This window comes from Macrotis lagotis, chromosome 3, assembly GCF_037893015.1.
Source record: "Macrotis lagotis isolate mMagLag1 chromosome 3, bilby.v1.9.chrom.fasta, whole genome shotgun sequence".
In the NCBI taxonomy this organism is placed as follows: domain Eukaryota; kingdom Metazoa; phylum Chordata; class Mammalia; order Peramelemorphia; family Peramelidae; genus Macrotis; species Macrotis lagotis.
In genome coordinates this window covers 176,216,780-176,232,918 of record NC_133660.1, presented here as the reverse complement: position 1 = coordinate 176,232,918, position 16,139 = coordinate 176,216,780, and the positions used below count along the sequence as shown (strand labels likewise).

The window sequence follows — 16,139 nt, the reverse complement described above, 5'->3', positions numbered from 1 at the left end:
TTTCCTTCTCCAGCTCATTTTACAGATAAGAAACTGAAGCAAACAGGGATAAGGGATTTGTCCAGGGTCAAACAACTAGTATATTTCTGAGTCCAGGAATGCTTCTCACAGTGGGCAGCCTAAAATTGTGGAAGAGGGGAGGTATGTCACTTAGTGACTGCTTTCAGTTTCCCTAAATCTCTAATAGGTCTTCTAAAGCAGAGTTAAACTCCCTGGCCTTGAATGGGGATAGAATCACATTAAAAAGTAATTGGGGATCATCTAGGTGGCACAGTGGATAAAGCACCGACCCTGGAGTCAGAAGTACCTGGGTTCAAATCCAGTCTCAGACACTTAATAATTACCTAGCTGTGTGGCCTTGGGCAAACCACTTAACCCCATTTGCCTTGCAAAAACCTAAAAAAAAATAATAATAATTAGGAAATTTTTTATTTTAATTGATATTTTATCTTATTTTTTCCAATTATATTTTATGAAAGTTTTTTAACATTCATCATTGTATAATTTTAAGTTATATATTTTCTTCCAACCTCCTTCCCCTCAGCTACAGTCAGGTGAATATTGTAAATACATATTTTTGTTTTACATGTTTACAGATTAGTCACTTTTGATATGTGGAATTAGAATTTTTTCTTTTTTATTAAGGCTATGGGGTTCAGTGAGTTGCCCAAGGTCACACAGCTAGGTATTTAATAAATTCTGAGTTAGGATTTGAACTCAGGACCTTCTGACTCCACAGCTCTATTCAATGCACTACCTAGCTGCCCCAGGAATTAGGATTAAGGGAAAAGAAAGAAAACCATGAGATAGGAAGGAAATATATAAGAGAAAGTTTTAAAAAGTGAATTTAGTGTTCACTCAGATTCTATACGGCTTTTTGATTTGTTTTGTTTTTCTTCCTCTGAATGAGGAAAACACTGTCCATAGATCTCTGAATTGCTAAGAGGAACTGCATCCATCAAAGCTGATCAACTCACAGTGTTGTTGTTAATGTGTAGTATTCTCTTAGTTCTTCTCCTTTCACTTCAGTTCCTGTGATTCATTCCATGAACTATATTTTCTAGAATGGAATACTCCATTTTCTAGAGTCTGACCAGTCATGGTTTCTTATAGAGCAATGGAATACTATTAACATTTCATATACCATAACTTGTTCAGTCATTCCTCAATTGATGGACATCCCCTCAATTTCTAATTCTTTGCTGCTACAAAAAGAATATTTGAATAATTTAAAATATTTTTAAAATTGTGAATATTTTGGAATGTGGAATTTTTCCAATTTTCTATGATTTCTTCTGGATATAGGCTTAATATTGGAATTGTTGATCAAAGGGTATGAACAGTTTTATTGCTCTTTGGGCATAATTCCATATTGCTCTCCAGATTGGTTGGATCAGTTTACAACTCCACCAACAATGCATTAATCAGAACCCCTAGCTGTGAAAATTGTTTCCCAGTTTTCTGTTTTCCTTCTCATTTTGGCAGCATTGGTTTTATTAGCACAAACCCGTTTTAATTTAATATAGTAAAAACCATCCATTTTGTAATTTACAATGTACTCTATTTCTTGCTTGATCACAAATTTCTCCCCTTTTCATAGATACAACAGAGAGTATTTCTTGGTTTGTTAATTGGTCTATGGTGTTGTACTTTATGTCTAAATCCTGTACCCATTTTGATCTTATTTTGGTATAGGGTATGAGATGTGGGTCTATGCCTAGTTTTCACCAAATTACTTTCCAGGTTTCCCAAAAATTTTTGTCAAATAATTCTTATCCCAGAAGCTTATGTCTTTGGGTTTGTCAAATAGTAGATTTTTATAGTCTTTTATTATGTTGCTTTTGGACCTATCCTAATCCACTGATCCATTACTCTTATTTCTTTTTTTAGCTTTTTTTTTTTTTTGGTAAGGCAGTGGGGTTAAGTGATTTGCCCAAGGTCTCTGAGATCAGATTTGAACTCAGGACCTCCTGACTCCAGGGCTGGTGCTCTATTCACTGTACCACCTAACTGCACCCCATTATTCTTATTTATTTTTTTAAGTAGTTTACATAGATTTTTAGCAAATCTTTTTTTTTTTTTTTGGTTTTTGCAAGGCAATGGGGTTAAGTGGCTTGCCCAAGGCCACACAGCTAGGTAATTATTAAGTGTCTGAGGCCAGATTTGAACTCAGGTACTCCTGACTCCAGGGGCGGTACTCTATCCACTGCGCCACCTAAGCATCCTGCAAATCTTAACAAATACCTTTTGATAAAGTATCTCATGCCATTCTTTTTTATTATTACTATTTTTATTTTTTAATTTTTGTACAAGTGATTTTTTTATACATTGCTAAAATATTCTTAAGAGTAAACATGGGGGCGGCTAGGTGGCACAGTGGATAGAGCACCACCCCTGGAGTCAGGAGTACCTGAGTTCAAATCCGGCCTGAGACACTTAATAATTGCCTATCCGTGTGGCCTTGGGCAAGCCACTTAACCACATTGCCTTGTAAAAAACTTAAAAAGAAAAAAAAGAGTACATATAATACCATAATACCCCCTCCCTCCAAAAATATAGAACTTCATGAGAAATAAAATAAAGGAAAGCAGAAAAAAATGTGCTTCAGTCTGTGTTCTGACACCATCAACTCTGTCTCAGCTCCTTTGAAGCCTTTCCACTATTTTCCCACCATTGCCATTGCTAATCGTCACTCCCTCCATCCATACTTCCCCAATACCATATACTATATTTTCTCTCTCCTTTCACTCTGTCCCTCTTCTAAAATGTGCTGTAGAGTAGTTGAGTGGCACAGTGGACTGATCACCATCCCTGGAGCCAAGAGGCCCCAAACCCACATAGCACCCCTGAGACCCAGCAACCACCTAGCCCCATGGTCCTGGCCAAGCCACTCAATTCCAGCCCCTTGCAAGAAGTAAAAAAGAAAATGTGTTATATCTGACCACTCTCCCCCACAGTCCACCCTCTCCTCCATCACTTACATCTTCCTCTTCCCCCTTTCCCCCTTCTCTCCTTTTTACTCTAGAAGTCTATACCCCTTTGAGTGTATATACTGTTTCCTCTCTGAGGCACCTTTGATGATGGTGAAGATTCCCTCATTCCCCCTCACCTTCCCCCCTTCCATATCATTGCAATAGCTCATTGCAATAAAAAAAAAATCTTTTCAGGCGGCTAGGTGGTGCAGTGGATAAAGCACCAGCCCTGGAGTCAGGAGTACCTGGGTTCAAATCCAGTTTCAGACACTTACTAATTACCTAGCTGTGTGGCCTTGGGCAAAACACTTAACCCCGTTTGCCTTGCAAAAACCTAAAAAAAAATCTTTTATACAAAATATCTTAGCCTATTCCACCTCTACTTTCCTTCACTCCCAGTACATTTCCCTTTTAACCACTGATGCCATTTTTACAATATATTATATCTTCAAATTCAGCTCTCTCCTGTGCTTCATCTATAAAAGCTCCTTCTACCTGCTCTATTTAATGAGAGGTTTCATATGAGTATTATCAGTGTCATTTTTCTATACAGGAATATATGCAGTTCATCATCATTAAATCCCTCATATTTTCCCCTTCTCCTCCAATCTCTATGCTTCACCTGAGTCCTGTATCTGAAGATCAAACCTTCTTTTCAGCTTTGGTTGTTTCAACAGGAACATTTGAAATTCCCCTGGTTTACTGAAAGTCCATCTTTTCCCCGGAAGAGGATGTTCAGTTTTGCTGAGTAGTTGATTTTTGGTTGCATTCCAAGTTCTTTTGCCTTCTGAAATATTATATTCCAAGCCCTTATGAGCCCTTAATGTAGTCGCTGCTAAGTCCTATGTGATTATGACTGCATCTCCACGATATTTGAATTATGTCCTTCTGGCTGCTTGTATTATTTTCTTTTGACTTGGTAGTTCTGGAACTTGGCTATAATAGTCCTGGGGCTTGTTTATTTTGGATCTCTTTCCAGGGGAGATTGGTGGGTTCTCTCAATTTCCATTTTGCCCTATGCTTCTAGAATATCTGGGCAATTTTCCTGTAGGAATTCTTTAAAAATGAGGTCAAAGCTCTTTTCCTGATCATGACTTTCAGGTATCCCAATATTTTTAAAATTATATTTCCTAAATTTGTTTTCTAGATCAGTTGTTTTTTCAATGAGATGTTTCATATTTTCTTCTAATTTTTCATTCTTTTGGTGTTGAAGTATTGTGTTTTGACTTCTTGTAAAGTCATCAGCTTCCTTTAGCTCCCTTCTACATCTGAGGGATTTGTTTTCCTCAGAGAGCTTTTTTATCTCTTTTTTTCATCTGGTCAATTTTGCTTTTTAAAGCATTCTTCTCAATAACTTTTTGAACTGTTTTATCCATTTGACCCATGCTGGTTTGTAACATGTTATTTTCTTCAGCATTTTTTTGGATTTCCTTGACCAAACTGCTGACTTCTTTTTCATGTTTTTCTTATATCTTTCTCATTTCTTTTCCCAATTTTTCTTCTATCTCCCTTGCTTGATTTTCAAAATCTTTTTTGAGCTTTGTAATGGCCTGAGCCCAACTTCTGTTTTTCCTGGAGTCTTTAGATGCAGGAGCTTGTACTTCCTTATCTTCAGATTGAGTGTTTTGATCCTTCTTGGGATCATAGACAGTGTATTTCTCAATGGTGTTCCTCTTTTTTCTCTGTTTACTCATTTCTCCAGTCTGTGCCTGGTTTTGGGGGTGCTTTCTGAGCTTTTGAGTATTTTTGGGACACCCACACACACAACAATTTCAGTGTGTGAAGCTCTGACTACCCTCCTAGTCTGTGAATGACCATAAGCGCCCCCCTCTGCCACGGGGCTGAGGTGGGGGGGTCCTGTTCTATGGGGCGGCCTAGACTGCGATCAGGATCTGAATGTGGTCAGAGTCCCAGAGTCCTGTTCCAGGTACAGAAGACAAACCTCAGAAGTCTCCCCTACCTTTGGTGGGCTGAGCACTCAGGGCTCAGATGCCTAGAGGCTCCTGCTTGCCAGCTCCATGCCTACTTCCATTTTCTGGATCTGAACTACTGTGACCGCTGCTCCTGCGCTAACCTCACTGACTGCCTCAACCTCCCTGAGGACCTGGGTTTGGCATGCTCACTCTGGCAAAGGTCCCCCGCTGATCCTCCAAGATGTGCCGGGTGCTCCCCCAAGTGTAGGTCAGGAAACTGCCCCGCTGCCCTGAGCTCAGAGGTGCCCTGGGGCTGCCTCCCAGAGGCTGAAGTTTCTTCACTCTGGTGGGTTGCCACTTTAACCCTGTGGAGCAGAGCCTTTCCACTATTTTCCAGGTTACCTTGGTCTGAAGAATTACCTCACGGGATCTTTCTGTGGGTTCTGTCCCTCAAAAATTTAGTTAGAGTCATAATTTTAAGATTTTTGAAATATTATGGAGAGAACACCTAGGAGAGGCTCTCCTCCTGTCACCATCTTGGCTCTGCCCCTATCCATTACTCTTATTTCTTAACCAAACCTAGGAAGTTTTGATGACTGTCACTTTATAATATAGTTTTAGATCTGTAGAGTTAAGCCACCTTTGACCTTTTCTTACTCCAGATGAATTTTGTTACTATTTTTCCTAGTTCAGTAAAACAGTTATTTGGTAGTTTGGTATGGTACTGAATAAGTAACTTAATTTGATTAGAATTGTCATTTTTATTATATTGGCTCACTCTAAGCATGAGCAATCGACATTTTTACAATTGTTTATATCTGATTTTATTTGTGTGAGAAGTTGTATTTCTGGGTTAGCCTTGGGAGGTAGATTCGTAACTGAGAAATATTTAACAAAATAAATAAAAATACATAGAAAATAGCACACTTTAAAACAAGTCAGAATTCAACCTGGATCCTTTTATACAAATTGGTGGCCCTCATTCTATTTTTAAACTGTCACCACTGTTTAAAAGAATGAAGGATGAATTTGATTCATTAGAAATCTCTAAAATTTTTGATGCTTAATTCCAGTATGATCCTGAAGCAGTTCATTTCACTTATCTGAACCTATTATATCATCCGTAAAAATTATGGCTTCTAAGGATCTCTTACAGCTCTGAAGCTATGAGGATTGATATTATTACAACAAAGTTTTTTTTTATTCTGGATGATTTTTTATCTGTCAATCAGTCACCATAGTAGAGCTATAAAGCTACAAGAGGCAAGGCTGTATCCTAAACTTTGTGGGAGACATAAAGAAGTATGGTCTCTGAACTCAAGGAACTTATTTACAATTTAGTAGGGAGGCTTTATGAAAATTGTAAGATAAGACCTTACATTTATTTGAAGGATGTAGAGGTTTTGAAGTGGGATGAATATTCTGAGGAGAAATCATGGCACATATGAAAGGCAAGCATAATAATTGGGAGCCAGGAATAGGTCACTTTAGCTGGAATGGAAGGTTCATGCAAGGAAGCAGGAGAAGAGGAGCTTATAATGTAGTTTGGGGTCAGGTCACATGTGATGGCCCAAGGAGATTGGAAGTTAACTTATAGTGAAGAGCTCTTAAAAGTATTTGTACCAGAAACACAAGGAACACTGTCTTAGGAAGAGGAATACAGCATCTCTTCTACATCCTTCTTTCATTTATCCAGACCCTAAGAGGATTGCTGATAAGGTTGGGATTGACATGCATCTCCTTTAATTTTTGCTAAATCCCCTGCCTATGTACAACTATTATCTTCTCACATGGACAAGTGATTAATTTTTGAAAATTTCTAAAAGTCTTATTATCTTCTCACATGGACAAGTGACAATTTTTGAAGATTTCTAAAAGTCAGCTAAACATTTTTCTTCAGGGTGGCTTACATGTGGTGCTGTCTAAAGACAGGAGAATTAGTATGATGAGGAATAAGATGACTTCCAATAACCTATTTCCAAAATTAATTTCATAAACTTTCAAATCACATTGAACTTGGCCATCATCCAGGTTAGAAATTTACTTAATAGCTATGTACATACAGATTTAGGTTAATGTATACATTGATAATCAATGTTCTTAGAGTTTAATGTCCCAGGTAACTATCTGACAGATGGCAAGTGTGCAGTTTTATAATTAGACTATGGAAGATGACAGGTGAGGTGTATGTGTGAGAAATATTTACTGAAAAGCTAATTGTCATTTAATCCAGATACATTTAATTTCACTCTGCAGGTGAGGAAGCTTTTCACAGAAGATCAAGAAATTCTTTGTTATTTAGAACCAAATTTGGAAAATGTTTTTTTCTAATAGTTGTTTCAGGCCTAGGGTCACAAGAAGCAGTTTTTATATCTAAGCTAGTTTCAGACTGGCAAGGAACTGATGGGGTCCTGAGACTTAGAAAAGTTTTACTTTATCTGATGACTCAGGTCTAGGAGGTGATAAGGGTGGTTGACAGCACATAGGCTTTTTTTTATCTTAGTAGGCAGTTTAATAATTCCAATTTAATTATGCAGTTAGATTAGAAATACTATGAACAAAAGAAGTTATACTTACAATAATGAATCACTCCTACTTTAGTAACAAAATGTGATAAAAATGTCAAAATAAGACAATAATCTGTGGTTAGTTTATTCAGTGTTCTGTCAATACAAATTAAATACCATCCTCAATTTATATATTTAAGAGCTGATGTGGTCAAAAGTGTCCGTACTCCATTGCCAAACTTGTGATGAACTTCTCTGAACTTTGCTTAGTTGATCCTCCAAATGAGGATATGAATGAACATTTAGTTGATCACTGAGCCAATGCTTAAAGCAAGTTAGGTAGGACCTGCCAGCTTTTGTGCTCAGAAGACATCACCTTTGAGAATTCTAGAGTAACCTCCATAGCAAAATCAAAGTAAGATTTTAGGAAAGATTCAAAATATAACTATTTGAAATTCATGTAAATTTTCTGCAACTTGTTTTATCAAACATATGCTTTAGATGCTGACCATACAATTCTTTTTTTAAAATTTAATATTTATTTATTCTAATTTTGTACAAATAGTTTTTTATACATTAATAAAATATTCTTGTTTAAGAGTAAACAAAATACCCCTCTCCCAAAAAATATAGACTTGCTTGAGTGATAAAGGGGAGAGGAAAATTAAAATTAAAATAAAAAATAATAGTAATAATTGTAGGTATGGCCAGGTGGCACAGTAGATGGAGAACCAGCCCTGGAGCCAGGAGCACCCAAGCCCATATCCAGCCCCGTACATTCAACAATCACCCAGCTGTGTGACATGCAAGCCACCCCAACCCCACTGCCCTGCAAAAACCAAGAAAAGAAAAAAAAAGACCCAAAATAAAATAAAATAGTAATAATAGTAGGTACGGTTGGGTGGCGGACAGAGCACCCGCCTCAGACACCCAATGGTCACCCTGCTATGCAGCCCCAGGCAGGCCACCCAGCCCCATTTGCCCTGCACACACCCCCAAAATTATAATAATAATAATAATAAATGTGCTTCAGTCTGTGTTCCAACACCAACAACTCTGTCACAGGTGGATCACATTCTTTATGATAAGTCCATCACAAAAGTTACTTCCATATTTTTCCACCGTTGCCATTGCTAATCTCAACCCCCTCCTTTTGTATTTTTCCACTACCATGTTCTATATTTTTTCTCTCCTTTCACTCTGACTCTGCTGTAGGGTTGCTGAGTGGCACAGCAGACAGATCCCTGGTCCTGGGGCCAAGAGGCCCTGAGCCCCCATACCACCCCTTAGACCCAGAATCCACCTGGCCCTATGGTCCCAGACAGGTCATCCAATCCCAGCCCCTTGCAAGAAGTAAAAAAGAAAATGTGTTATATCTGACCGCTCTCCCCCCATGGTCCATCCTTTCCTCCTTCATTTACATCCCCCCCTTCCCCCTGTCCCCCCTCTCTCCTTCTTACTCCAGATGTCTATACCCCATTGAGTATATATGCTGTTTCCTCTCCTAGCCACCTCTGATGAGAGTGAAGATTCCCTCATTCCCCTTGCCTTCCCCCCTTCCATATCATTGCAATAGCTCCTTGTAATAAAGAAAAAACTTATTATATGAAATATCTTAGGCTATTCCTCCTCTTCTTTTTCTTTCTCCCATTACATTTCCCTTTTATCTATTGATTACATTTTTACACCACAATATATCTTCAAATTCAGTTTTCTCCTGTGCTTCAACTATAAAAGCTCCTTCTACCTGCTCTGTTAATTGAGAAGGTTCATATGAATATTATCAGTGTCATTTTTCTATACAGGAATACATGTAGTTCATCATTATTAAATTCCTCATATTTTCCCCTTCTCCACTCTCTAATTTTTTTTTTTTGCAAGGCAAACGGGGTTAAGTGGCTTGCCCAAAGCCACACAGCTAGGTAATTATTAGTGTCTGAGACCAGATTTGAACCCAGGTACTCCTGACTCCAGGGTTGGTGCTTTATCCACTGTGCCACCTAGCCGCCCCTCCACTCTCTATGCTTCACCTGAGTCCTGTATTTGAAGATCAAACCTTCTGTTCAGCTCTGGTTGTTTCAACAGGAACATTTGAAATCCCCCGGTTCATTGAAAGTCCATCTTTTTCCCCTGGAAGAGGACATTCAGCCTTTCTGGGTAGTTGATTCTCAGTTGCATTCTAAGCTCTTTTGCCTTCCAGTATATTATAGTCCAAGCCCTACGAGCTTTTAATGTAGTTGCTGCTAAGTCCTGTGTGATCCTGACTGCAGCTCCACGGTATTTGAATTGTGTCCTGCTTGTAATTGTGGCTGCTTGTAATATTTTCTCTTTGACTTGGGAGTTCTGGGACTTGGCTATAATATTCCTAGGGGTTGGTTTTTTTGGGATCTCTTTTTCAGGGGGATCAGTGGATTCTCTTCATTTCTATTTTGCTCTCTGCTTCTAGGATATCAGGGCAATTTTCCTGTAGTAATTCTTTGAAAATGATGTCAAGGCTCTTTTCCTGATCATGACTTTCAGGTATTCCAAGAATTTTTAGATTATCTTTCCTAAATCTATTTTCCATATCAGTTGTTTTTTCAATGAGATGTTTCACATTTTCTTCTAATTTTTCATTCTTTTGGTTTTGAAGTAATGAGTCCTGATTTCTCGAAAATTCATCAATCTCCCTGAGTTCCATTCTTTGTCTGAAGGGTTTGTTTTCCTCAGAGAGCTTTCTTATCTCTTTTTCCACCTGGCCAATTCTGCTTTTTAAATCATTCTTCTCCTCAATAACTTCTTGAACTGTTTTATCCATTTGACCTAAGCTGGTTTTTAGCATGCTATTTTCTTCAGCATTTTTTTTGGATTTTCTTGACTAGGCTGCTGACTTGATTTTCATGTTTTTCCTGCATCTCTCTCATTTCTTTTCCTAGTTTTTCTTCTATCTCCCTCATTTGATTTTTTTTTTTGCAAGGTAAATAGGGTTAAGTGGCTTGCCCAAGGCCACACAGCTAGGTAATTAATATGTGTCTGAGGCTAGATTTGGACTCAGGTACTCCTGACTCCAGGGCCGGTGCTCTATCCACTGTACCACCTAGCCGCCCCCCTCATTTGATTTTCAAAGTCTTTTTTTGAGCTCTGTCATAGCCTGAGCCCAATGTCTGTTTTTCTTGGAGTCTTTAGATGCAGGAGCTTTTGCTTCCTCATCTTCAGACTGAGTGTTTTGATCCTTCTTGGGCTCATATGCAAAATATTTCTCAATGGTGTTCCTCTTGTTTCTCTGCTTGCTCATTTTCCCAGCCTGAGACTGTTTTTGGGGTGCTTCCAGAGCTTTTGGGACACTCTCTGTCCTCCCTCCTGGTCTGTGAATGACCATAAGCACCTCCCTCTGCCACGGAGCGAGGTGGGGGGGGGCCTGCTGTTCTATGGGGGGCCTAGACTGCGATCAGGATCTGAATGTGGTCAGAGCCCCAGAGTCCTGTTCCAGAGGCAGAGGACAGAGCTCTGCAATCTCTCTCTTCACTCCCCTCCCTCAGCTCAATGGGCTCATGCCCTGGGGGCTCCTGCTTAGGCTCCACCTGCTTCTGTTTCTGGATCTGGGCTGTGCTGGCCAAGCTGATTGCTGTGTGCCCTGAGGGCTGGACTCCATGTGCTCGCTCTGGCAGAGGTCCCCCGCTGTTCCCCCAATTTGTGCCCGGGCGTAGGTCAGGAAACTCCCTTGCTGCTGTGAGCTGAGACTCCCAGTGCCCTGGGGCTGCCTCCGGGAGGCTGAAGTTCTTTCACTCTGGCGGGCCGCCCCTCCAACCCGGAGAGCAGAGCCTTTCTGCTCTTTTCCAGGTTACCTTGAGTAGGAGAACTGCCTCACTGAGTCCCTCTGTGGGTTCTGTCTCTCAAAAATTTAGTTAGATTCCTTAGTTTATAAGTTTTATTAGAGAGCACCTAAGAGATGTTCCTCTCTTGTTGCCATCTTGGCTCCGCCCCCTTGATAGCACATAGTTGCAGGTGACTTGATTGTAGAGATTTGACTTGAAATTTCCTATTTCCAATTGTTGTGGGGAGATGAAAGTGGCAGAGAAATCTTGGTTTCTTTTAAGTGGAAGAAGTGAAAGGGGTTTTGGTTATTTCTGTCTCTGGCAACTGCCCCTGTGGAGGAGAAGCTCTGGATTGTGTTTTAGCCAAAGTGTGTCAAGGAAAATTTATTGTAATATACAAGTATTGTAGGCAAAGTGACTTAATGAAAAGAAAGCTGTTTGGAACCAAGAAATACCTGGCATTGTCCCACCTGAGAGAGACATAGTGACTTTACCCTTCAAAGTCCTCAGTAGTTTAAGACTTTAAGTGGTTCATCAATGAAATCACAAATCTAGTTCTTATCCCTATCCTTAGAAACACTCTTGCTTGAGAGAGGTGCTAACCAACAAAGTTTCCCCAGCTAATTGGAATGCTGTTCTTCCTGAGCAATTTCCACTTATGTTTTATAGTAACTAAAACAAAAGACAAGATTTTTCAGCAAAGTTAAAAAAAGGCATAAAAGGTGTAAAAAAAAGTAGTTTAACTTGACTTGGTTCCGATTTATTTAAATAGAACAATAGTAATCTTAATGCTGATACCTCAGAGAACCATCTTTCAGGAACTAATTACCAACTCCCTCTATCCCCCCAGTTTACTAGAACCCTTTCAATCAGGTCAAAGATGAACAAAAAGATACTTTTTTTGATCAAATTCATCAGTCATTTCTAATCGGAAATCAAAAAAGATTGCTTCATGCAAAAGAATTGGAAATTGAGTGAATGTGCATCAATTAGGGAATGGCTGAACAAGTTGTGCTATATGTATGTTATAGAACACTATTGCTCTATTAGAAACCAGGAGGATGGAAATTCAGAGAAGCCTGAATTTGCATGAATTGATGCTGAGCGAGATGAGCAGATCCAGAAGCAACATGGGGTTGATGCTCAATCTCAATGGTCTTGCTCATTCCATCAGTGCACATCAATCAGGGACAATTTGGGGGTATCTGTGATGGAGAATACCATCTGTATCCAGAGAAAGAATTGTGGAGTTTGAACAAAGACCAAAGACTATTGCCTCTAATTTAAAAGAAAACAAACAAAAAAAAGTTATATTATTATGCAATTTGCTATCTCTTATATTTTATTTTTTTCCTTAATGATATAATTTCTCTTTCAGAACATTCAATTTAGATCATTGTATAGCATGGAAACAATATAAAGAGTAACAGACTGCCTTCTGTGGGGGGGTAATATTGTAAAATTCAAAATAAATAAATTAATTAAAAATTCTTTTAAAAAGATTGCTTCAGTTTTAGGGAATCTGGACCCTCCCTAAAACTGATTAAGTCATCTGTTCAAGGAGGACTGATCAAATTAAGTCTAATTTAATTGAGACAAGGACTTCTAGGATACTGTCAAAATACTATTTTTTAATATTGCATAAATGTTAAAGGCAGGCCCCCAGAGGTCCTAAATGAAATATAGTCTGATCTCCAATTATAAAAGCATTTATTTTCAGAGAAGATGATATAGTTTCTTTTTTTTTTTTTTTAGATTTTTCAAGACAGTGGGGTTAAGTGGCTTGCCCAAGGCCACACAGCTAGGTAATTATTAAGTGTCTGAGGCCGGATTTGAACTCAGGGACTCCTGACTCCAGGGCCGCTGCTCTATCCACTGTGCCACTTAGCCGCCCCCGATGATATAGTTTCTAGAGGTTTCAAGGGGGAAACTAGGTTAAGGCGAGAGATACATCCATAGACACAATAAGCCAGGTAGTTTATAAAGTCCCAAACAAGTCTTGTTCTGTGTTGCCCTTGAGCTGGTCAATCTGTGGTTTCCAACAGCTACAGATATCTCCAAATTCAGTTAGATTTCACTTAAAAAGGATCAGTGGTAGGTCAAACAGTTCTGAGTCTCAGAAATCCCTCTAACTAGCTGATTATTATGTAACTCCATTGTCTTGTTCCCTCTGGAGAAGTTCTAATATATAGTATAGTCATTACAAAGTCCATCTTCAGATTACACAACTGAGCCCAAAAATAACAGTTAAAATTTGTATAATACTTTAGGGTTTACAATGCACTTTACACAACTATCATCTCTTGTGGACCCCCATAACAGCCCTATAAAATAGGCACAATTATCATCCCCATTTTGCAGATGAGGAAACTGAAGTCAAATTTGGGAAACTGAAGAGAAGTTAAGTGACTTGCCCAGAGTAGCACAACAGGCAGAATTTGAACTCAGGTCTTCCTAACTTGAAGTCAACACTATATTCATGGCTGCCCCTGGAAGCATTTCCACACTCTTAATCTATATTGAATCCTTATTATGATTGACCAAGTTCACATTGTCATCCTGCAGCAGTTTTCTAGAGTTAGCTTTTTCCCCCCAATTTTTAATCAAATAATTAATATTTTTATTATTAACAATTTAATAAATTATATTATTTAATTAATAATATTTCTGTTTATAAATAAATATTTGATTAAATAATCAATTTTTAAAATGTCAAGTCAGAGCATGAAGCCAGATGCTTGATTTTGTCTTAGCTTGGGAAGTAAAGGAAAGTAAAAATGAAGGAAAGTATTTGAGAATGAAGAGATAATAACCTAGGAACAGTTACTCAGTGATTTCTGGTGGAATGAGTAGTTTGCAATATCAGATCCAGTTCCATGTCCACCTTTTCTGGTTTCCCTAGAAAATGTCAAGGATCATGCTACCACCTCCTAATAGAGAGGGATAGAGTCAAACTGATACAAATATATTTTTGGATACTGCTTGGCATTTGTTATATTTGTTATAAGGGTTTTGTTTTTCCTCTTTTTTATTTGGGAGGATGGAGGTTGAAGACTTTTGTTAAATGACAAAAACTAATTTTAAAAAATATCAAGAACTGGTCTCATGGAAATGAAAAGTCCCAGAATATAGGTCAAGATAAGCATCATATATTCCTTCTCAGGTTTCGATTAGAGACAAAAATAAAGTCTTGAACTTTTCCTTCTTTGCCTCATCTGAATGTGTTTCTTGCATTTCACAGGCCGAGTCAGTAGCTTCTTCTCCACAGTTCAATGACCCTCACCTTTACTCATGGAATGTCTCTGGCAATGGATTGCTCCACCAAATAAAAGGCGTGACAATAAAAACAAGAGCTGCTCAATGCACAGATTTTGTCAGCATTAAAAAACAACTTGAATTGTTGGCAAAAATGAAAATCACCCAGTATAGGTTTGCCCTGAACTGGTCCCTAATTTTACCCAATGGAGACTTGTCTGGAGTTAACAGACAAGTTCTTAGGTATTACAGATGTGTGATCAGCGAGGTGCTAAAACTCAACATTTCATCCATGGTCACTTTATACTATCCAACTCACACTTACTTAGGCCTCCCTGCACCTTTGCTCCAGAATGGAGGATGGCTAAACCAGTCAACTGTTCATGCTTTTCGGGACTATGCAAATCTATGTTTTCAGGAACTTGGAGATTTGGTCAAGCTCTGGATCACTATCAATGAACCCAACAGATTGAGTGACATATACAACAGCAGCAGCAATGATACGTACAGAGCCGCTCACAATTTACTGATTGCCCATGCCCTGGCCTGGCATGTCTACGATAGCCGGTATAGACTACCCCAGCATGGGGCAGTCTCTCTGTCTCTGCATGCAGACTGGGCTGAACCTGCCAATCCTTTTGCTGACTCCCACCTGAAAGCAGCCGAGCGATTTCTCCAGTTTGAAATTGCATGGTTTGCAGAACCCATTTTCAAGACAGGAGACTACCCAGAAGCAATGAAGGAGCACATTGCCTTCAAAAACAAGGAGGGGCTCTCCAGTTCTGTGCTACCACGCTTCACAGAGGAGGAAAGGAAGCTTGTCCAAGGTTCAGCCGACTTCTTTGCCCTAAACCACTTTACCACGAGGTTTGTCATCCATGAGCAGCAGAATGGTAGTCATTATAATTTTGACCGAGATGTCCAATTTCTGCAGGATATTACTTGCCTGAGCTCCCCCACCCGCCAGACAGTGTTGCCATGGGGACAGCGAAAGATTCTCAACTGGATCCAGAAAAATTATGGTGATGTAGATATCTATATCACATCCAATGGGATCGATGACCAGTCCTTGGAAAATGATGAACTCCGAAAATACTACTTAGAAAAATACATTCAGGAAGTTCTAAAAGGTAATCCCCAGGGAAGGAGAGCAGATCTAGAATATTCTGGATTTAGAGAAGTATTTAGTGAAGTATCTAAGATGTCTATTTTTAGACAAGAATAGTTAAAGGAATGAGTATCCAAGATTCAGACAACAATAATTAAAACAGTGAGGGGGGCGGGGTTAGGTGGTGTGTCAAGAGTACCTGGGTTCAAATCCGGTCTCAGACACTTAATAATTACCTAGCTGTGTGGCCTTGGGCAAGCCACTTAACCCCATTTGCCTTGCAAAAACCTAAAAAAAAAAAAAGTGAGTAGGAAAGAATAGAAGATAGTTGTAAGAAATCCTAGGCACACCAGAATAGAAATGACTTAGGAAGTAAGGTTAACAATTCACATTTACACTGAACATTTCACAATATATAAAATGTGTTACATACATTTAAGTTGATCCACAAAATAACCTCATAGAGTAAATATTTCAAATATTATTACACTCATTTTAAAGATAAGAAAAATTAAGAATAAGGGAAGTTACTTGCCCAAGGTTGTATAACAAGTTAGTGGCAGAACCACAACTTGAATCCAAGTTTTTTC

At 38.8% G+C, this 16,139-nt stretch overlaps 1 protein-coding gene across 1 annotated transcript in view; it reads left to right on the top strand.

The window, feature by feature from the left end:
• Positions 1-16,139, top strand: part of KLB (klotho beta) — a 54,652-nt gene that overhangs the window by 30,826 nt on the left and 7,687 nt on the right. The window contains exon 4 of the mRNA XM_074229614.1: positions 14,428-15,571. Within this exon, the coding sequence (XP_074085715.1) occupies positions 14,428-15,571 (1,144 nt within the window). The remainder of the gene's footprint in view (positions 1-14,427; positions 15,572-16,139) is intronic.